This window comes from Phyllostomus discolor, chromosome X, assembly GCF_004126475.2.
Source record: "Phyllostomus discolor isolate MPI-MPIP mPhyDis1 chromosome X, mPhyDis1.pri.v3, whole genome shotgun sequence".
NCBI classification, from domain to species: domain Eukaryota; kingdom Metazoa; phylum Chordata; class Mammalia; order Chiroptera; family Phyllostomidae; genus Phyllostomus; species Phyllostomus discolor.
In genome coordinates, this window is record NC_050198.1 from 59,064,136 (window position 1) to 59,086,217 (window position 22,082).

Consider the following 22,082-nt stretch of genomic DNA (forward strand, 5'->3'; position numbering starts at 1 on the left):
TAGTTGAAGAATGGAAATGATACCTTTAAATATTCATTAATGGGATATGCAGTCTCACCTTCCTTTATTTTATTCATAGATGCAACTTGGAATGAACAGGAAAAGCCTGAACTTTTTACAGAAGACTTTTGTAATGCATGCGGACTAGTGCTACAGTTTGAATCACAAAGGATATCACATTATGAGGTAGGTTAAAAAGGATGGGAACAGAGTCTAAAGCATGTTTTTAAATGTAGCAGGTAAACTTCCTATGTTATCTTTTTGAATTCTGTGAAGCAGGTGATATTATTTCCCTTTGATGGATAAGAAGACTGGCTCAGAGAGGGAGAGTAACTTACTAGCTTAAGTTTGGGGAATTAGAGTTTAAACAGTCTTCTTTACTACAAAGATTGTCTTATTTTCTTCACACTATTTTATATCTCTTTGTATTCATCAAACCACTACTATATCCTTCATGTCTTTGTAGTAAATGTAAGGAAAACTGTTAATGTGAATTAAGAGCTATTATAGAACTCCAGAGTTTTCCTTTACAGTAATTGAAGGCTATAAAAACAAAATGAACCAGTCTTGCACTTGACTTAGCCACATGTTTTTGGTACAGAAACATAGAATTCTAGAGGCAGAAGTTTTATGTTCTTACTTTTTGGGGGTTATTTTGTTTATTTTTTTATTTTTCAATTACAGTTGTCTGCATCCCACCCCCCACTGCTCCCCCCAACCCCAGCCAAATCCCCCTTTTTGGGGTTATTGATTAAAGAGCTGAGACCCAGAGAGATAGTGATTCTCCATAGCTAGCATTGTCATGGCTAAACTTAAAAATTATTTCTTGTGATTTCATATCCAGTGCTTTTTCATTTGCTGTTGCATCCCATTTCTACATCATATGATGAGCTATTGGATTTCTTTTTCATATCTGGTATCTGGGTTACTAAAAGTACTAGGTACATTTTTAAAAAAGAAATAGAATGCCAGCTATAGTTTTTAAAACACCTTATTTCATTTTGCTAATTGCAAATCTTACTAGCAACTATATTTAAGTCCTTATCTTCATTGGGATTCAGTTAGTATAATTACAGATAGGTAAATTGTGTTGGCTGTAGATTGAAAGGATTTAGGATCAAGACTTAACTCCACCATTGTTGTGGAACCCTGAGCAAGTCACTTTACCTCTCTGAGCATGTTTCTTGAACCTGTAAAATGGGGGCGGTAAAATCTTTCTTACTCTACTTGTGAAAATTAAATGAAATCCAATATGTGAGTTTGTCTAGCTCATCCTCAGATTCCATAGCTCTAAGATTTAGAGTTAGTAAAGAGTGACACACAATCCAGGGGTTCTATAATAATTGTAGTTGGAACCATTTGAATTTAAATTTTAAAAATAAGTTTTTATGGGCTTATGCAATACTACTCAGTCAACAAAATGTACAAAATAGAAGAAAGTAAAAATCAATCATAATTCTATCATTTGTATTATTTAACTTCTCTTTTGCTTATATGATTCCAGTATGCTTTCTGAAAACACACACACATTTTTGTAAAAGAGAATTGTATATGTTGTTTTGTACTTGTTTTTCATTTAAGAGCATATTTTGGACACTTTGTCCTAGCATTACATCTTTTTTTTCTTTTATAATATTTTAATGGCTATAAAGCAGTCTATTATGTAATGTAGCATATTTTTAATTTAAATTTCAATGCCACCTGTAGTTTGGTGTTTAAGCTTGTTAAGTTGTCAAATCAAAACTGCATGACTTTTCATGAATCCTGAAAAGGTGATTTTTTTCTCTTTTAGTATACAGCTTGTTTAATACTGTTAGACTATTGCAGTATAGTGTATATTATATATGTAAAAAAAACAGTTCTGCAGGAGTTTTGAATTTTAATGAGGTTTTATTTATACATGTTTAAGAAACCACTCTGTACTTTTATCATATAGATATCTCATATTTTCTTCTAATACACTTAACATTTTATTTTTTATGTTAAAGTGTTTAATCTATCTGGTATTGATTTTCACATATGGAGAATGGTAACAACATTTTACAAATACAGATAGCCTAGTGTCCCAGCACTATTCATTTGACTATCTATTCTTGCCTCACTGATTTGTAGTGACACCTCTATCATGTACTAATTTTCGTATATATATATATATATAATATATATGAGTGTGTGTTTTGAGTCTATTCTGTTTTTGTATTTCTCTGTTTGCCTTTGTCTACAATAACTTCAGGTTGTTATTGTAGATTTAAAATAAGTCATGATATCCAATAGGGAAATTTTACATGATAAAAATAGCATCATGAAAGTTAAAATACATAAAATATTCTTTAAAAAGTTAAAATACAAACCACATATTTAGTCATATTTATAACTCATATAACTAACAAAGGATTAGTGTCTAGAATATATGTGTATAAAGGACTTGTACATCAATTAGAACAAGAAACTCAGTAGAAAAATGGAAAAGTAATATAAACAGGATATAGATGAGATATCCAACTTCACTAGTAACCATACATGATATGAAAGTTAAAGTGATAATGAGCTACCTTATCAAAACCATAATGCTGGCACAAAATTAATATATAATAGCACTTAACACTTTGGGAGTATATAGGAAGACAGAAACACTTATATACACTGCATTTGGAGTTGCTATCTGCTTCAACATATTTGGAGAGAAATTTTATAACACTTATTCAAACTTGAAAAATCCTTATACCTTGTAAACTAAGAATTTCTCCTCTAGGTATCTACTTTGAAAGAACTCTTTGACATGTATACTAGGAAATAAGTTTATATATGTTCAGCACAGAAATGCTTGCAATAGCAAAATAAATAAAAACGTAACTGCTCTCAATAGCATATGTAGTGGAATACTATATAGCATAATATTCATTTGTAACACAAATGAACTACAGCTATATGGATCAATATGAGTAAATATTAGAAGTGTAATACTAAGTTTATAAACAGTTGAAAAAAAGTATGAACAGAATTATTCCATATTCATAAAGGTTTTTAAATGACAATAGTATATAAAACTGTTTATGGGTACATGCATATGTAGTAAAAGAATAAAAGCATGAAAGGAAATTATACAGACCAACTTTAAGATAATGGTTACCTATGGTGAGAGAGCAAAGATAAAGGGATTATGGGCATGAGGAGATAGGACTGTATATGTAAAATTTTACCTCTTTTAAAAAGGAGATCTGAAAGAAACATAGCAAAATGTTAAAACTGGATAGTGGGTATGGGCTTCAGCTATATTATTTCTTGTGCTTTTCTGTATGATGAATATATTTTATAATTTAAAATTCTGTAGAGAGAGAGTGATTGACTCACAGTATGTGCTCAGGAATGTTAGTTTCCCTTTTATCTACACGAACATTTTTGTGGTTCTTATGTATTTTGTTATATGTTTGTTCAGAGATTTTTCTAACATGCTTAACCTAGAAGGGTTAATCTACTTACAAAAAGAGAATTTAAGACATAGGTAGTTCAGGGCTGATACTACAGTTCCATGGCATCATTAGGGACCCAGGCATTTTCTATATTTCTGCTCCTACAAATTAGTTTCTGTCCTCAAGATCCTCCATAGACCCAGATGACTGTTGGAGCTCTGACTTTTACATCTCAATTCCAGAAGTAGGAGGGAAGATTAGAAAATGGGCTCATCACCCACCCTGTTAAGGAGACTTCCAAGAAGTTCCACCCAAAACTTACAACTTAGCGGCCAGAATCTAGTCACATGGTTCTATCTTGCTGAAAGGGAGGCTGGAACATGCAGTTTTTTAAACTGGTTATATTGACTAAGATGTATAACTAAGGAAGAGGAAGAAAATTGATATTAGACAACAACTAGGAGTCCCTGTCAAAAATAAGATCCTAAATGTTACTGGCCTCTAAATTATAGCACTATTTTCACTTTCACTGAGAGTTAGAGATTTGAAAGTATGTATAGCTCTTTCGTAAACTTGGTATGCAGCAAATATATTACAACTCACTAATGCCCTCATATTCAAAGAGGTATAAATTTGAGGTGCCTCTGTTAATGAATAAACAAAGTCATATTATATCTTTTTTCAGAGTGAAAAACATGCTCAAAATGTTAGGTTTTATTTTCAAATATATGGAGAACAAAATGAAGTGCCTAGTAAAAAAATGAAGATGGATGTTAGAAATTTTCAGGTGAGTGCCTTATGTTGATGTTGTAATTCTAAATTTTGAGTTACTATATCTTTCTAACAATATTGTCTTTATTTCAGGTGCATAAGAGTGAAGTAGTGGACAGAAACAAATTTTGTGATCTTTGCAATATGATTTTTAGTTCTCCAGTTGTTGCTCAATCTCACTATGTGGGGAAAGTCCATGCTAAAAAATTGAAGCAGTTAATGGAGGAACATAATCAGGTATCTCCATCAGGATTTCAGCCAGATATGGGTAAGATTATGTTTACTTCTTTAGCTTCAATACAGGGTTTCTCTATCATTTTCCCCAACTCTGTCATCCATTTTTTCTCAGAGACTTAAACTCTGAGAAAGTCTATTGATTTATACTGATTCTTCTTCTGCCCAGTTAATCTCATTCTGTGTTCTTTTCATTTATTGTGGAGATTATAATTGTTAGCTGAATTTTAAGAAATGTTTTGACTTCTCCTTTTCAGCTTATTAAATCCAAATAAAAGCAAGTGATTCTCTATGTTACTATAAAGAATAAACAATAACCAGCCTGAGCTCTTCAGTTTCTAATCAATCCATAGCTCCTTACTTCTTCCCCTTAGCATCTATCTCATTCTTGTTTTGCTGTAGTACTTTCCAGAACATTATCTTATATGTGGGTTCAGACCCCATAATATAGTTATGATGCTGCATTTCCTGGCTATAACTGTAGGCAAAAAATAAGTAAGTTATGGAATCCCCTTTTACTCTTATTGCTCATTTCTTTCTCCTATGAATATAAAGAAAAAGTATGTCTCTGTCTGGTGTAGCTCAGTGGATTAAGCACAGGCCTATGAACCAAAGAGTCGCTGATTTGATTCCCAGTCAGGACACATGCCAGGGTTGCAGGCCAGGTCCCCTGTGCAGGGTGCATGAGAGGCAACCACACTTTGATGTTTCTTTCCCTCTCTTTCTCCCTCTATTTTAAAAATCATAATATAAAAAAGAAAAAGTATGGCAGCATTATCAGTCAGTAGTTATTGAATACTTATTTTATGCTAGATCCTAAAGATACAGTGAACTATAAATATAAAGCATTGCCTCTTTCCTCCTTTCAGTGATGTTGGACCAGAAGTACATGAGAGATTTGACCTAAAGATCTCACTTCTGGCCTGAGGTGGCAGAGTATACCATGGAAAACCTAACATGTACTTTGAAAAATTTGTATGCTAGCACAAAAATAAGATAACTAATCTCTGGAATGAATAATTTACCACATTTTTGCTAGCTTCAGCAATTAAAGAATATAACATGCCTGGCATGGAAATTTCACCAACATTAATTTCCAAATGATAGTATAGGCCTCATCCAACATTAAAACATATTGTATTAATAAATGAAACCAGAATTATTGTAAAATTTATTCTAGCCTCTGTAATTTTTATATTTTTGTTTTTCTGCCTATCAGTCTAAAAAGGGTCAGAATCAGTTTGCCCTACAAAAGAAAGTATCTTGTAAAGCCTTACCTTCAGCCACTTAAATACATCAATTTGGGCTCAGGGAGGAGACTAAATGAAGGAGCTCTGAAATAACTGTAATTGTGAAATCATATAATTTCATAGCCTCAAACAACTGCATACATTTTATTTTGATACAGACAATAAATCTGGACTACACAGATGACTTAATGTGCTGCTCAAGTACAGCAGCTTAGTATTTGGTACCATCTATTTTACTCTCAGTAATTTCAAGAACCATCCTAAGACAGCTCTCATGCCTTGATTGATTTTTCTAATTAATATAATTAGTGAATTCCTGATGCCAAACATTCCTTCCTGCATCTTTGTTGGAGAAACTTGAGGACAGATTTGTATTCAAATTTCCTTTCTCACAGAAGGCAGTTCTTTTTAACCTGAGTTCCTTTATCTTACAGCTATGTGGAAAAAGTCCAAAGATAGTAGGTTTTAAAAGAATTCTAAATTTCCCTAATATTTTATAATCAGTGTAGCTCTAATAGCTGAACACATGTTGATCACTTCTCATTATGACTATTTCAGCAGATGTGCCTATTACTACTTCTGCAGAGTCAACTTTTCCGAAGCCCCTTGCAGTCAAGCCTCCTCCAGGTGGGATTAAAGACAAGACTATGCCTTCCTCTTCCAACACTGCTTTGGATTTGAATAATCCAACCAAGTATTGCAAGCTCTGCCCTGCTTCCTTTAATAGTCCATTAATGGCCCAACAACATTATGTTGGAAAAAAACACAAAAGAAATGAAGCTAAAAAGAAGTTTGTAGACAAGATAAGAGAGAAACCTCTTCTAGCAAAATCAGATGCAAATGGTAAACAGTAAAATATCACAAAACTCTTTCATAGGAAGTTTATATTTTAAAATACATACTGACTTATATACCTACAATTTTACTCTTATTGATTAGGATGTTGTTAGTACTCATGGGATCATAGAATTTTTAGGTAAGTAAAGACTTAGAGTAAGGACTTAGTTCTGTCTATTGCTTTTTAGAGCATGAGAACCAGAAAGTTTTGGATCACCCTTATTAATTACAGAATCAAATATAGGTATTTCCATGGCTCCTTGTTATATCATACATATATAAAGAAATGTTTTAAATTAGTATTGGGTGCTTATACCATTCATTCACTAAGTATGGGTTAAGTGTCTCTTGGGTGATAGCATAGTCATTCTTGGGAATACAAATGAGAATGGATATACCATTTTCCCAGAGCAAATGTATAAATTACTTGGGTTATTAATACTTCATTGCACAAGGCTACAGACATGGATTTCTGTGTACATATTTATAGTAACCAGAGGAATAAAACATCATGGTTCAAAAAAATCTTCTTAGAGGAAATACATGATTTAGATTGTTAAGAGTGGGAAGGAGAGGATGAACAAAGGTGCTAAGATGGAGTGACAAGAATTCAGGCACAATAAAGATTCTAATCCTAATCCAAGTGATCCACTTGCTGTTCTAACCATATTTTTTTTTCATTTCCCCCCACAGGTACCTTCTCACTACTAGTGTATTTATTCCCTTTTCATATTCTTCCTTTCACCTACCTCTTTCCCTTCACTCACTGTTATTTTTAAATTTTTTCCTTACAAGACTTTTTCTGCTTCATGTGAAAATGTTCATTACTTCCTTCTTCTTGAAGCTCTATTCTTTGTCATATGTAACTCCTTATGCTCTGGTTCTTCTCCTATGATCCTATGTCTTATCTTTTTTCTTTGAGGGCTCTTCTTAAAATTACCATATTTTCGAACCATAAGACGCACCTAGGTTTTAGAGGAGGAAAATGGGGAAAAAATGAAGCAAAAAATGTGGTAAAATATTTAATAACATAAATAACATAATATTTCACCAATGTAAATGTAAACAGAACTCAACAGCAGCGTTAACAACCATTATTCCTCCCAAATTGGGGGTGGGGTGCATCTTATAGTCTGAAAATATGGTAATTACCTAAATATAGATAGTCCCATGGTTCTATTCTTGATCTTACTATACAAATGTGATCTACTCTACCCCCTGATTTCATCTCACCTGTACATGCTTATGACCTTTCTGTGTAGCTTTAGATTCATATATCTATCCAAATGGCAGCTATTATTTACCCTGGATACCTCATAGCTATTTCAAATCCATACAATCATTCAAAGTAGAAACCTGAAGTTAACTATGAATTCTCCAAAATCACCTTCTTCACTTTCTGTATCTAATGAAGTACCAAGCTATGACTGTTTTACCTCCAAAATATTACTTTTACCATATCTCCAGCCTACTCTTCTCACACTAGTTCAGGCCCTCAACATCTTTCCTAGAGCCTTACTACTCAAAGTATGATTTGTGGCCAACATCATTGGTATCATTTGATAGCTTATTAGAAAAAAAGTATTTCAGGCCTCCCTGCAGACCTACTGAATCAAAATATGCATTCTAACAAGACCTCCTAGGTGATTTGTACTCAGTAGATTTTGAGAAGCACTGTTCTACAGTATTGCCACAATCTCCTAACTGCTCTCTCTGCCATCAGTTTTATCTCTACAAATCTGCCCTCAATTTAACCACTAGAATGTTTCACCTAAAGTGCACATCTGTCCATATCATTACCCTCCCTTCTTAAAAATTCTTAATTGTTTTTCTGTTTTCTAAAGATAAAATTTAACCTTGATAGCTCTTTATCACCTTGCCCCTGCCTACCTTCTCCAGACTTACCCTCTGCTACTCCCTGCCATGATTTACATAGGTTGGAACCTACAAACTCTTCATGGTTTCCAGAAATAATTATGCTATTTCTTATCTCTTTGTCCTTGTTCATGTTGCCATGTTGCCTGGAACACCTCCATGTCCCTCTTGGCAAACTTCTACTCATTCTTTAACATACTACTTCCTTGGAAGCCTTTTTACTTGCATCAGACATGTCTCCTATGCCTCCTTAACCTACATTTCTAATTATCTCTCCATGTATCTTTGTCTCCCATTAGACTGTAAGGACTCTGAGGGGAGAGACTTCATTTAACTCCTCTATTTCCAGTGCTAGAGATAGAAACTGGCAAGAGTATACCTATTTCAATAGAGATTAGTCTAATATATGAGCCAGTGAAGTATTTAACTTTTATATGTCGAGTGCCAACTATGTGATTGTACTTCTTAAGTTTCCTGCTTAATGTGATTCAACATATCCCCAAAAGTTATGCAGATATATGAATTTTTATTCAGGATTTTTAAAAAATGTTGGTTTAGGCAAGAGTAGAAATAGAAGTCACAGGGCTTCTGAAAGTAGTAGATGTTTGAAGAAATGGCGAACTTCCACTTGGTCAAGGTTTTTTTTTTTATTGTTTGGCTGAGGGTATCTGAAATAAGTGGCTTCTAGTTTAGTAGCATTAGGTAAAGTTGAAACTGAGTCAGCTATGAGAAGTGTTTGCACTCTAAAGGGAGGATCATGTTAGTACTCTGAAGTTTCAGGGTTATTAGAATAAGAGAAAGAGGATTTGGGTGATCTTTTCATCTGGCTGGGGAGAGGATGCTGATCATCAGCATAATTTAATCCATTCAGTGAAGTCATTTTTACATGAACCTCTGAAGCTAGAGCTCAAAAAGAGATTGTCAACCTGGCCTTGACATTCCATTTTTGAGAACAGTAACTGTTTGGAGATTAAAAATAGCTGGAGAATTTAAATTAGCCAATGAGAATTTCAAAGAATGGTAACATCAGAAGCCCATATTACAAGTGAGCAAGAGGTAAGACAAAAACCATTTAACATGTGCCACCTTAACTATTTCACTCTCCAGCCATGTTCTCCCTTCTTCCTGTCTCTGCCTTCTTTTCCATCTGCTATAGTTTATGTTTTTACTGTATCTAATCTCTTTCTCTCTTCTTCATTCTCACTGTTTCCTCCTGTCCCTCATCCAGCCCAGATCTTATTAGCACAGGAATGGCTACCATAACGATATGGAACTAAAGTATGTATGTATTTTTTATTGTATTTGTTTTGTTTACCTTACTAATCTCTAGACCCATTATTGCACTTAGATGTCTCATCCTCACCTGTAACTTGATATATCTAAAATTTAATTAATAATGTCCTCTAAAACCAACTTGAATTTCCCAAGTTTTCTGTCTTTGCTAGTAGTACCACTATTTGTCACCTACACTAGAATCTTTGAGAGCATTTTTTACTTCATAATTCCCTATATCCTTGTCCATCAGGCAGTGTTACCAAGTTTTCTTAGAACTATTTCTCCACCCTCTACCCTTCCATTACATTTCCACTACATCATCTCACACTTCAGTGCTATAACAACCTTCTGATAGGCTTTACTTATACCTCATTGTTATTCTCTCATTCCCTAGTAGTAAGATTTCAACCCTGGATCAATTGCACAGTCCACCTTTTCTACTTTTATATTCAGGATACTGAGTGATGTTATAGAAAATTATGTAGGGTAAATTGGGTACCTCTGCAGAGTCTTGGTATCCAACCTGCATGGGCTTTTGGTCCTACTTAAATCCTTTCATTTTTCTCTCAGCAGTGATTTTTATATCTACACCACTCTCTAAGATACCCTTCTACAGCTCTATTCTCCCCCTCCTCACACCTGTAAGGCAAGCTTATTCCTTATTTCATCAAGAAAAAAAAATGGCCATTAAATACGGATTACCCAATCTCTTGCCTCAACCAAATTATCCCTTAACCATGAGATCTCTTTTAACTGCTACACTTTACCCTTACCTTCTTAGCCAAGTTTTTGTTGTTTTTTCAAATATGTATATCTTCGGTTACTCAACTCACTGCCGTTTGTTGACATACATTTCCCTAGCCCTCTACAATACTATTCCACCACTCCACTGAAACTATTCCTCACAGAGTCATGGTGACATCTAAATTTCTAAATCCAAGGTACAGCTTTACTCCATTTACTAATCATTCCTCTTTTAAAATCTCTGATTTCTTAGCCCCTTTGACATCACTCTCTCCTGTTCATTCTCATAATTCTGCCCTTTATTTTGTGGCCTTTACATGCCCCCCTCTTTCTCTATCATCTTAAAGAGTGGTGCTTTTCAGGGTTTTATCATTGTGTTGCTATTCTAATGCCCACCCATCCATTGTCCTCAGAAGATCTCATCCACTCTGATTATTTTAACTACTCCCATGCTCTGATTTCTCCAAAATAACTCTTAACTTATCTTCTACCTTTCAAACTCCTATATCTAACTGCCTGTTGGACACATTTACATGGAAATATAACAGACATCTCAGATTCTGTGTATCCAAACTCAAACTCACCATTGCTTATTCTCTCACCTCCTAAAATAACATTTCCTTCTGACATTCCAATTTTAGTTAACAGGATCACCACCCACTCAGGTGCCAAACTAAGATGCTGAGAGTTATTTTAGATTCCTCAATATTTCTCCTTTCCCCTTATCTCCCACATTCACTTAGTCACTAAGTTTTGCCAATTCTGATGCTAAATATTTAAATATCTCACTAATCTCCCTGTTCTTCTCTGCCCCTACTGTGTGACCTTTCTAGCCCATTCCAGTCTCTTTCCTGGTCTAGTATATAACTATGGTCTCCTTATTTCCAGGCTTACTCCTGTCAAACTCATCCTTCATACTGTAGCTAGAGGAATGATTTCTTTAAAACACACAGTTGGCCATGTCACTTAATGCTTAAATTGCTTCAAGGTTCCTAATGCACAAAATAATAAGTCTAGGTTCTTTATCATAACTTTCAAATCTCTCTTTAATCTGGCACCCTTTGGCCTCTCCCATCTCACCCCCCTTATATTTAATTCTACAATAATTCCAAATTATTAAGAAATTCCTTCAGCCATGGCTGGTGTGGCTCAATGGATTGGAGGCTGGCCTCCAAACCAAAGGTTCACCAGTCCAAATCCCAGCCAGGGTACATGTCTGGGTTTTGGACCAGATCTCCAGTAGGGGGCACACTAGAGGCAACCACACACTGATGTACTCTCCCTCCCTTTCTCCTTCCTTTCCTTTCCCTCTAAAAATAAATAAATAAAATATGTATTTTTAAAAAAGTTCTTTCACATACTTCTGTGCTTTTTTTCTTTTCTTTTTAATTAAATTTATTGGGTTAACATTGGTTTCAAGTGTACATCTATGATACATTATCTGGGTATCACATTGTGTTTCCACCACCCAAAATCAAATATCCTTCTGTCACCATATATATAACCCCCTTTACCCTTTATTTTCCCCCACCCCTCTGTCCTCTGATAACAATGCTACTGTTGTCTGTGTCTATGAGTTTTTGTTTATTTGCCTTGTCTGTTCATTTGATGCTTTCAGTTTTATGTCTCACATACAAGTGAAATCATAGGGTTTTTTACTCTTCCTGTCTGATTTATTTTGCTTAGCATGATATTCTCAATATTCAACCATGTTGTTGCAAATGACAGTATTTCATCTTTTCTTGTGGCTGCGTAATTTTCCATGTGTACATATATATGCCATATCTGCTTTTTAAATGCTATTTACTCTGCCTTAACTCTTTTTTAAACTTTCTAAAAAGATTTTATTTATTTATTTTTAGAGAGGGAAGGGAGGGAGAAAGAGAGAGAGAAACATCAATGTGTGGTTGCTGGGGGCCATGGCCTGCAACCCAGGCATGTGCCCTGACTGGGAATTGAACCTGTGATACTTTGGTTTGCAGCCTGCGCTCAATCCACTGAGCTATGCCAGCCAGGGCCTACCTTAATTCTTTTCATCAACTCTTTTCATCAAGTTAACAATTTTTTCTTCCTTCCAAGTTTAACAAAGGAAGCATTTCTTCCAGTATCCCTCTTCAGATCCCTGTAATGTTCTCACTGACTCTGCTTCTTTGAGCTCCCATACATGTTAACATACTTCTCTTACTTTTTACCAAATGAGATTGAAATCCTCTGTTCACATATCTTTATGACTTGGATTTGTGAACAACCTGCCTGTTTTATTAACCTCGTACCCTTAGGATCTAGCATGTCGCTTGGTGCCACATTGGTCCTCAGTGTTTATTGAACAGATTATTTGAATTCAACACACCATGCCCATTTCTGTCTCTGCCATACCTGATACTGCTTTCATCTTCTGGAATGCCCATATCTGCTTTCCTTATAGTTCAAAAACTTATCCTCCAAGATATATCATGACTTTCCTCACTGCTCTAGCTCTTGGTATTATTCTTTTCCTCTGATTTCTCATAGACTTTATTGTTCACTGACAATTGCATTAACTATAGCTCCTTAATTAAAATAGCCTCCTTCAGACATAGGATTATATTTTATTCTGCAATATTCTTCTCAGTGCTTTACATGGTAATGACTATAGTTTTCCTCAATTCATATTTGGTAATTGTTTATTGAGAACAATGTCTTGTAAAGGGGTAAACATAAATCAAGAGGCATATTCAAAGTTACTTGCTTAGTTGCACCTGAGATTCTACAGGTATAAAATGAAAATAAGGCTTCTTCATAGTATTGAAAAAGGATGAAATAAAGCAGTATATATGGTGTCCATCACAGAATAGGTCTTCAACAAATGTTAGTTTTAAAAAGTGTTTTGTTTTCCTATCATAATATTAAAAACAGTTAAATTAGACACATTTTTTCACAAACCTAATCCCATATTAATTGTATTTTTGCTTACACATTTCTCTCAATTGATTTTTCTTTGTTTAAGACATTGGACCTATGGTTCTTATCCTTGACTACATATTAGAATAATGCAGGGAGCTTTTACAAGTCCCAGTGCTCAGGCCATCTCTCAAATAATTAAATTAGAATCCCTGGGACCTACACATTAGTATTTTATTTTCTCTTTATTAACTACCCAAATAATTGAAATATGGAGCCAAGATTGAGAACCACAATGTTAGACTATAAAGACAAACAGCACTTCCCACAACTGTGCTTTGAAAACAAACACCTTAATCGAGGGAGTTACAAGATTGAGCTGTGATTGGGAGAAATGTGGGACCCACAAGTGGTTATGGAAGATTCTGAAAGGTACAAGATGCAAAGAAACTTGAGTTTTGGGGTAAAGTCAAAAACAAGGAATCCTAGCAAGGCTGAGGGCAACAAAGCTGGATGGGGCCAAGGGGAAGATTCAAATTGTGGGGAGGGGGAGAGTTGAGAGTATAAGAAACATATGGTTTAAAAAAAGAAACATATGGAGGCAGGTGCCAGGAATATTAGACCAGGAATTTTGATATTGGGACCAATAAATAGGCTTTAAATCTTCACAGAAAGGGTTTACACCATTTTTATATATTATTTTCTGAGATATCAATAGCTTAGAAAAAGATAAGTTGTGTGAAAAAGACAATGGCTAAGTCAATAGTAATGAGACCACATTTTCAGAACTGCCTCTGGATATTTCATGTGTGACCTGCAGCTCCTCTAAACTCTTGTATTACCTATAATAATATAGGTAATCTGATATAATTTTTAAGAAACAATGGAAGAACTGAGAAGAACATTATATACCATATACTTTATAGCTCTAAACAGATATGTAAAACCTCTGAAATATGAGTTCATAATTATAGTGAATATCTTTGGCTTGATAATCTAGGGCAGTGATTCTCAACAATGGTTGCACAGAAAAATGGTTTAGAATGCTTTCAAAAAGTCAGAAAGCCTGGGTCCGCTCTTCTGATTTAATGGATATGATGTGGACTGCAACATGAAAAGTATTAAAGTTCTCCATGTGGTTCTAATGTGTAACTAACATTCAGAAAGACTAATTTAGAGGAAACTGAGATTTTTGCGTATCTTGCATATCTTAGATGCCCTCAAAGTGTATGGTGTCGACCAAGCAAATCTGAGCCTTAATTTTCACACCTGTTAAATAAGTATAGTAATAATTTCCTGTAAAGTGTTGTGAACATGTAGAGTCCTGAATTTAGTCCTTAGCTTTGCAAGAAGTCCAGAATCTGCCCTGGCTGGTATGGCTAAGTGGATTGAGTGTGGGCCTGTGAACCAAGGTGTCGCCTGTTCAATTCCCAGTCAGGGCACAAGTCTGGGTTGTGGACCAGGTCTCCAGTAAGGGGCGCTTGAGAGGCAGCCACACATAGATGTTTCTCTCCCTCCCTTCCCCTCTCTCTGAAAATAAATAAATAAAATCTTTAAAAATTATTTTAAAAATCAAGTCCAGAATCTTCAGAGTTGATCACCTTCAAATTAGGCGATCACCAAACCACAGACTTGGAAGATGCAAATAACTAAGGAACTAGAAAGTATTCCCTTGGTGCATTTCTCACACGTTCACTGATAACCATAACCAAGGGTATCATTAAAATCCAAATTCCCTGCCCCAGAGGCAGCCAATCATGTTCTCCAGGGCAAGGGCCCAGAGATCTGTATTTTAAACTAACACTCCAGGTGATTCTTATCAGAGAAGTCTGAGAAACATTGCAGCTTAAGTTAACACACTGTCATTCTGGTATTGATTTACAGTAGGGGGACATATATAAATGGTGGAGCAAAAGTAGGTTTAGAGTTTGTGTGGAAAATAATACAATAATTAATACAAGAATAAAGTCTGTGTTTCATGTACTAATAACTGTAAAACTATTTTTGCCCCACTTTGGATATATTTCCAGTTCTCAGGGTTTAAAAAATATCCAGGCTATCCTCTTTTTGGTATCAAAGAATATGGGAAACCAAATTATAATCAGAAAGTGACTTTGTTAGCACAGGATCAAAGCACTGTGAGAGAGAATAGTTTTAAGGAATTATTCATTCAAACTTAGGCATAACCTGCTGAGCTCTTCTGGGCCCACTATAGAGTACGTGTATGTCAGAAGTGCATAGAGTTTTCATGTTCTTCAAAGTCAGCATCTCTTTCCTCTTGACAGTAGTCTCCTGTTTCCATGAACAATCTTTGCTTGGGAAAGGTCAATACACCTTGTAATGATTATCTGCACATCCTTTAAACAATTGAGTTGTTGCTTGATTTCAAAGATGATCTTTCTTGATCCTAAAATATCTGCAACAACCAATTTATTACCTCTTTTTTAGGGTATTTATTTATTTGCTTCTTCTGACCAAAGAAAATTGGAAAGATGATGAGATTAAGTAAATAAAAATTAATAAGAGAAATGGAAAGATGATGAGATTAAGTAAATAAAAATTAATAAGAGAAGTGGAAAGATGATGAGATTAAGTAAATAAAAATTAATTTGTCCTGTTTCCAATTCTACCTAGGAAGCAGAATGTAGCTAATATACCTATTCTGTAGTTCTTGGCTCTTTTAAAGTGGTAACTAGTAGTTTTGTTGTAGAATTTTGCTTTCATCTTTTGTCCTGATAGTGGATCTCATTAAACCTCTCTCCTTTCTAAAATCTGTCTGTGGAAATGACTTTTGGTAAACTAATGTACTACATGATTTCAGATAACAGTGTGAAAATTTGCTTTTGTCTTTAATCTTTTGAGATATTTAAGGTTTTGTTGAGTGTAAAGAGAACTAGGAAGAAACAAAAAGAGGTTGGTTGAGGGGTTTAGAGGCAAAGGTTTGTTCATTGGGCATGCTAAATTTAAAGTGCCTGCTGTATTCCCACATAGAAAAATTAAGCAGGCAGATAGCAGATTTTTAGGAAAAAAGCCAAGGCTAGAGAAGCAGTATGGTATCATGTAAAGAATTCTGGGCTTTAAATTAAGATACATGGGCTCTGAGAGGATATCCCTATTACTATCTCTGTGACTTTGATAAAGTCACTTGACCTCTCTGGGCCTTACCTTTAAATTGGGAAAGTGTAAGTAGATGATATCTAGTAAATTTCTGTCCAACTGTGTGATTCTAAGTATATCCATACTAACCTTTTTAACTTTAACTCTGTTTTTTCAGCATTTAGTACCAGAACCTATGTTTGTCATATTTGCAATATCACATTTACATCATTAGAAATGTTCCGGTCCCATATGCAAGGAAGTGAACATCAAATTAAGTGAGTATTTTTTTTGCCAAAATGCTCCTGTGATACCAAAGACCAAGGCTTCTGTCAAGTACTCTTGCATGTATTTTATAAATTTTCTAGGCAATAATTTCCCTATGAGTTAATCCTGTGTATGGTTTGTGGTATTTATAACACATTGCATGCTAGTATCCCCCAGTAAGTTCTCTAATCATGATAGTATACTGGCAGAGCTGTTTAACTGGCCCTCTTCCTTACCAGACAGCATTGTCCTCCTCTGGAGAAATTGTTAAAGGCTCATTCTCTGCCTAACCATACACATTCAAATAATCCCTGGTAGGTTGTATTAATTTCAGGGACTTGGTGATCTGGTCATCATCCTTCCACTGAAGTATTGTGGTTAATAACAAAGGTCTTGCTGTTAGACCTGGGTTGGATTATCAGATGTATCTCTATATCAAGTATATAACTTTGGACAGCTCTGATATAAAGTGGTTATAATGAAATATAAAAATATGTGTAAGGTGCCTGGCCTGGAACATAGTAGGAGCTCAATAAATGTGTATTCCACTCTATTATTTTAAGAAGGAGAGGATCGTGGACAATTGGGGGCTGGATAAGTCAAGTAGCAGGACAGAGGGTCACTTAGCTATTGTATATTAGTTTGTTGCTTTGAAAGTCAAAGCATAGTATTACATGATTTTATTCTAGTAGAAAAGATTTATACTATAGTGTCTGAACACTTAGGAACTAAATTGTCTGAGTCACCAAATTAACCTTCGTTTAGTCTTCTAAAAAAATGTCAATGTTCCAGAATAAATAGCCACCACGTTTAAAAAATTTGTACAAGGAAATGAGTAACCAAAACTTTTAAAACAGCATGACATTCAGATGAGACCATCTTTAGGACATTAAATATTATTGGTCCTTTCCCACACATCCCAACTTGCCTTACATTTTAAGTACTATAATAATATCAGATATGTCTGCTTCTTTGTACCCATCTTCCCAGGCCTGAAAAAGTTTTTATGTGTAAAATATTGTGAGGTACCTGGGATATATCTGACTAACTATCCTTGCTGCTTCTTTTTGGCATAATAAGTCATGACTTATAGCTTTTATATTGAGGTAGGTTTTTAAATTTTTGGTTTTTGTTGTTTTTTGGTATTTTAGACTACTGTTTTTGAAAGCAAAGAAAATATTCAGCTAAAATAATCCAGTAATGATAACTTTCTATGGTCTTCTTTGCAGAGAATCCATTATTATTAATCTAGTGAAGAATTCAAAGAAGACACAAGATGAAAGTGAAGATTACATCAAGGTGCAGAAAGTCAGAGAACCAAAGCCCAAGACTTGTTTCAGAAAGGTGGAAGAGAGTTCTTTGGAAACCCGTGGATACAGAAAAGTTATTGATTCCCGATCCAGACGTAGAATGTATGAACAAAGACACCCACGTGAGACTTTCCGGACATACCCAGAATCATATAAAATTTCACAAACAGTCAAAAATCAGTTACCTCATTACTTACCTGCTTATTCAAAGAAGACATACGACTCTTTCCAAGATGAACTGGAAGATTACATCAAAGTGCAGAAAGCCAGAGGATTACACCCAAAGACTTGTTTCAGAAAGATAAGAGAGAATTCTATGGAAACACATGAGTACAGAGAAGTTGATTCTGGACCCAGACAAAGAATGTATGAGCAAAGATTTTCAGTTCAGTCTTCCCATACCTACCAACGACCGTATAATATTTCACCAGTGGAAAACCAGTTATATTATTGGTTACCAGCTTATTCAAAGAGGACATATGACTCCTTCCAAGATGAACTGGAAGATTACATCAAAGTTCAGAAAGCTAGAGGACTACATCCAAAGACTTGTTTCAGAAAGATAAGTGATAGCTCTATAGAAACCCATAAGTACAGAGACATGGTTGATTCCAGACCTAGATATAGAATGTCCGAGCAAAGACTCCCATTTGAGACTTTTCAGACCTACCCAGAATCTTACAATATTTCACAAGCAGTGGAAAATCAGTTACCTCATTGCTTACCAGCTCATGACAGCAAACAGAAATTAGACTGTATGACCTACAGTCAACCCACCAGAGATTATTTTGCAGAAAAACCAGTACCCCTAAGCCTTAGTCAGCAAGAAAATAACTCTGGCTTATACAGTGCAGAATCAGAAGTTTACAAGCACCTCTCCTCAGAAAAAAATACCAGTGACCCTCAAGGAGGTCATAAACGGAGACATCAGAAGAGAAGAAGGCACCTGGAGGAAGGTAAAGAAAAGGCAGAGAAAGAGCAGTCCAAGCATAAAAGAAAAAAGAGTGATGGAGATGTAGAACTAGTCAAGGACAAGAGCATCCGACAAAAGAAAAGAGGAGATGAAGTCAGTGTCAGTTCAGGAAAACTTAAGCACCGAAAAAAGAAAAAAAGCCATGGTATAACCTCTACGAAAGGAGAACATAAGCACAGGAAAGAGAAAAAGAAGTCTGTTCAAGAAAAGACAGAAGAGGAAATGCTCTGGGATGAATCTATACTTGGATTTTGATCTTCAAATTTTGTTTATCCAAGGGTTCATTGAAGACATAAGAATATGGATTTAGACAGACATTCAGTGAAGAAAAAAGAGAGGTGCATACAGTCAGTGCCAGTTCAGGAAAGTTTTTATTGTGTGTGTGTAAAAATTTAAATTGAATTAAAAGAAGAAACAAGCAAGCCTAAACCTAGTTGTTGCGAAAGAACATATGAACACAAGAACATAAGACAAAAGGAAACCTGATGAAAAAGCAAAAGAGTAAATGCTTTGGGATGAGTCTGTTCTAGGAATTTAAACTTTTAATATTGTTTACCCAAAGATGCAATGAAAAAGTCAGTTAAGAAAACTGACTTAGACAAAAGAACATTAAATGACGAAAAAGAGAGGCAGTTACAGTCAGTGTCAGTTCAGGACAGCTTGCTGTTCTTTTATTAATGGAAATAAAGTAAACCAAAAGAATAAACAGGCCTAACTCTAGTCTCTAAGGAAGAATATAAGATGGTAAGAACACAGGAACATAAGAGAAAAGGAAACTTGTTGAAGAAAAGACAGGAGAGTCATTCTTTGGGGTGAATCTGCTCTTGGATTTTGAATTTTTTGCTTTTGCTAAGTTAAGGTTGAATTAAAGAAATAGTTGAATAGTTCATTTCCATGAAATTCATGTTATTTGAGTTTCCTAAGTGGACAGCGACTTGAACCTCTAAAAAGAGCCAAGTGATGTAAAAGTATTCAGTATGCCTTTTTGTCAAGTTACTTTTTCTCATTTTCCTTAAAAAAAGGAGAAATTATATGTTTCTTACATATAATGTAATTTTCCTTAATGAAGTTGTCTCTATTTCTATTCATCAATTGTTGTGATAGTGAATTATTTACCCATGGTAGATAATCTATTTTAAGTGAAAGAATTACCAGGCATTACAGAATCCATCTTCTGTTTGGGTTTGTGTTAGTGTTGCCGGTACTTTATTGCTATTGTGTCTTTGTTTATGTTTCTTGATTTTCTCCAAGAAAAATTTATGAAGAGATTTAGACTGACTTCTTTGTTTGTTAAAACTAATTTGCAGTGTATTTTTGTATTTTATAGTGCTCAAAGTGGAAAATGAAACAGTCTATAATAATCTTAGATGATATATAGTTTTAAAAGTACTGACACAATGTCAGTCTCTATTCTGGAAATGTTTATATTATATTAAAGTGTTTTCTACATATCGTTTTATGTAAATGATCATTTCCAACCAAAGATGATTTTACTTTGAGAGTGAGAGGGGAAATAAACAGTTTGTACCTCTGGGGAGGTCACATTATAAAGCTGTAATAATTTTATTTCTTCTACATCTTGCTTAGTAGAAGCAAATATTCAGCCTTGAGCTCAGTTTTAAGATAGAGAATCCGACTGACTATATGTACTTAAAGCTGAAGAAGGAAGAATTTATAACTAGGAATGGGCCATGAGGGTACATTACCTTTAGATCATTTCATCTTGCTTATTGTTTTACTCTAGTGCTCCCCTTTTTTATGATAAGCACCTCCTGCAAGCATTTGAACATCACTATAGTATAGAAGGAGTGATAGCCTGGAAATTGAAATCTCAGGATTCTGGTTTCAGTAGTACTGTCAAGTTTCTTTGTGACCTTGAGGGAATACCATGGGAATTCAATATGAGGTCATTAGGGACAGGAGAAAATAGGCTATAGTATCCCTTGATGTGCTCATCCTATCAAGATGTAAATAAATTTAGATGGCGATGTATGTGAACTTAGGCAAGTCATTTAATAGTTGGCTTTCCTTAAGATTTGAATAAAATGTTAAAATTATGATTGGTTGGGTTTATATCTAGTTGAATGAATGGCCCAGAGGGGATTTAGATGGTACCCAAATGAACTTTTATTCCACAAGCCTTTTGGTATAAGATTATTTGGTGCTATATTATCACTTTCCCTGTTTTTAACACATCTGATGTACTGGAGAAAAGGGTAAAGAGGAACACCAATCAAACAAATACACTGGCAATTAGCCACAAAAATGGCAAATTCTCTCCTCTGAACATGCCAAGAGAGCAACATTTTTTTCACAAAAAGAATGTGAGCCAATATAAATTGTGAGCATCTTTAGAACTGGTAAATTCTTTTGCAGAAGTCCATTTTGTGATTAAATCTGGGGGATGGGAATTCAAAACTATATGTCGTAAGAATATTCACTAAGATACCAAGTTACTGTGATCTTTTCAAAATAACTTAAATAGATAAAAATTCATTAAAATGAGCCACACAATTTGAATCAATACTGGGTAAGTCATACAAATTTTAAACAGTAAAATCACTTAAATTGGATGGCATGGCATGTTGGGGAAAGGATAAGGGTGTGGTGTTGACTACATTACTGAGAGGGTCACCAGTGAATTGCTCTAGAAAGTGGTTTTCAGAAACTTTAGGACAAAAATACACTTAGTGTTATGCCACCATAAAATACATTTTCTGTTAACCAGGAAGTGTTGTTTCCTGGTTAAAGCTGGGTAAAAGGACCTGTGCCCAACTTTGACACATTTGCTTTGCTCCCAACTTCTATATCTGAGCACTTGGCGGTAAGAGTGTAAGTCAAGAGACATACGCAGGATCCCAAATGAGCTCTACTTCTGGAGTTAAGTGCTGAATCTAGTAAGTTGAAATTTAATGAATGTAAGTATTAAATCCTGCATTTGCCTATGGGAGACACTACAAAAAACATATGTGAGGAGACATAGTTTAAGATATTACACATGGAAAATTGTTGGGATTTTTATTACATGCTTGGTTTAAAGAAGTAGTATGCTCATCCAGACCTAAGGTCACATATGCTCTAAGGCAAATTATTGAAGGTGCTGTTCAGACAAGTAAATTACTATTCTGTAGCTTCATAGGTATATCCTCAATAGAATAGA

The 22,082-nt window shown here is 34.8% G+C and overlaps 1 protein-coding gene across 6 annotated transcripts in view; it reads left to right on the forward strand.

Moving 5' to 3' along the window:
* The window catches only part of ZMAT1 (zinc finger matrin-type 1), a 62,790-nt gene extending 43,251 nt beyond the window's left edge, over positions 1-19,539 (forward strand). Inside the window, exons 2-7 of one of the 6 annotated variants that reach the window (XM_028522892.2) lie at positions 80-186; positions 4,096-4,197; positions 4,275-4,449; positions 6,224-6,508; positions 16,551-16,650; positions 17,869-19,539. In XM_028522892.2, coding sequence (XP_028378693.2) covers positions 80-186; positions 4,096-4,197; positions 4,275-4,449; positions 6,224-6,508; positions 16,551-16,650; positions 17,869-19,177 — 2,078 coding nt within the window. In that variant the 3' untranslated portion in view covers positions 19,178-19,539. Of the gene's footprint in view, positions 1-79; positions 187-4,095; positions 4,198-4,274; positions 4,450-6,223; positions 6,509-7,627; positions 9,656-16,550; positions 16,651-17,868 lie in introns of those variants that run through there. The other 5 variants (XM_036016584.1, XM_036016581.1, XM_036016582.1 and 2 more) reach the window with 5 other exon arrangements.
* The last annotated feature ends 2,543 nt before the right edge of the window (positions 19,540-22,082 follow it).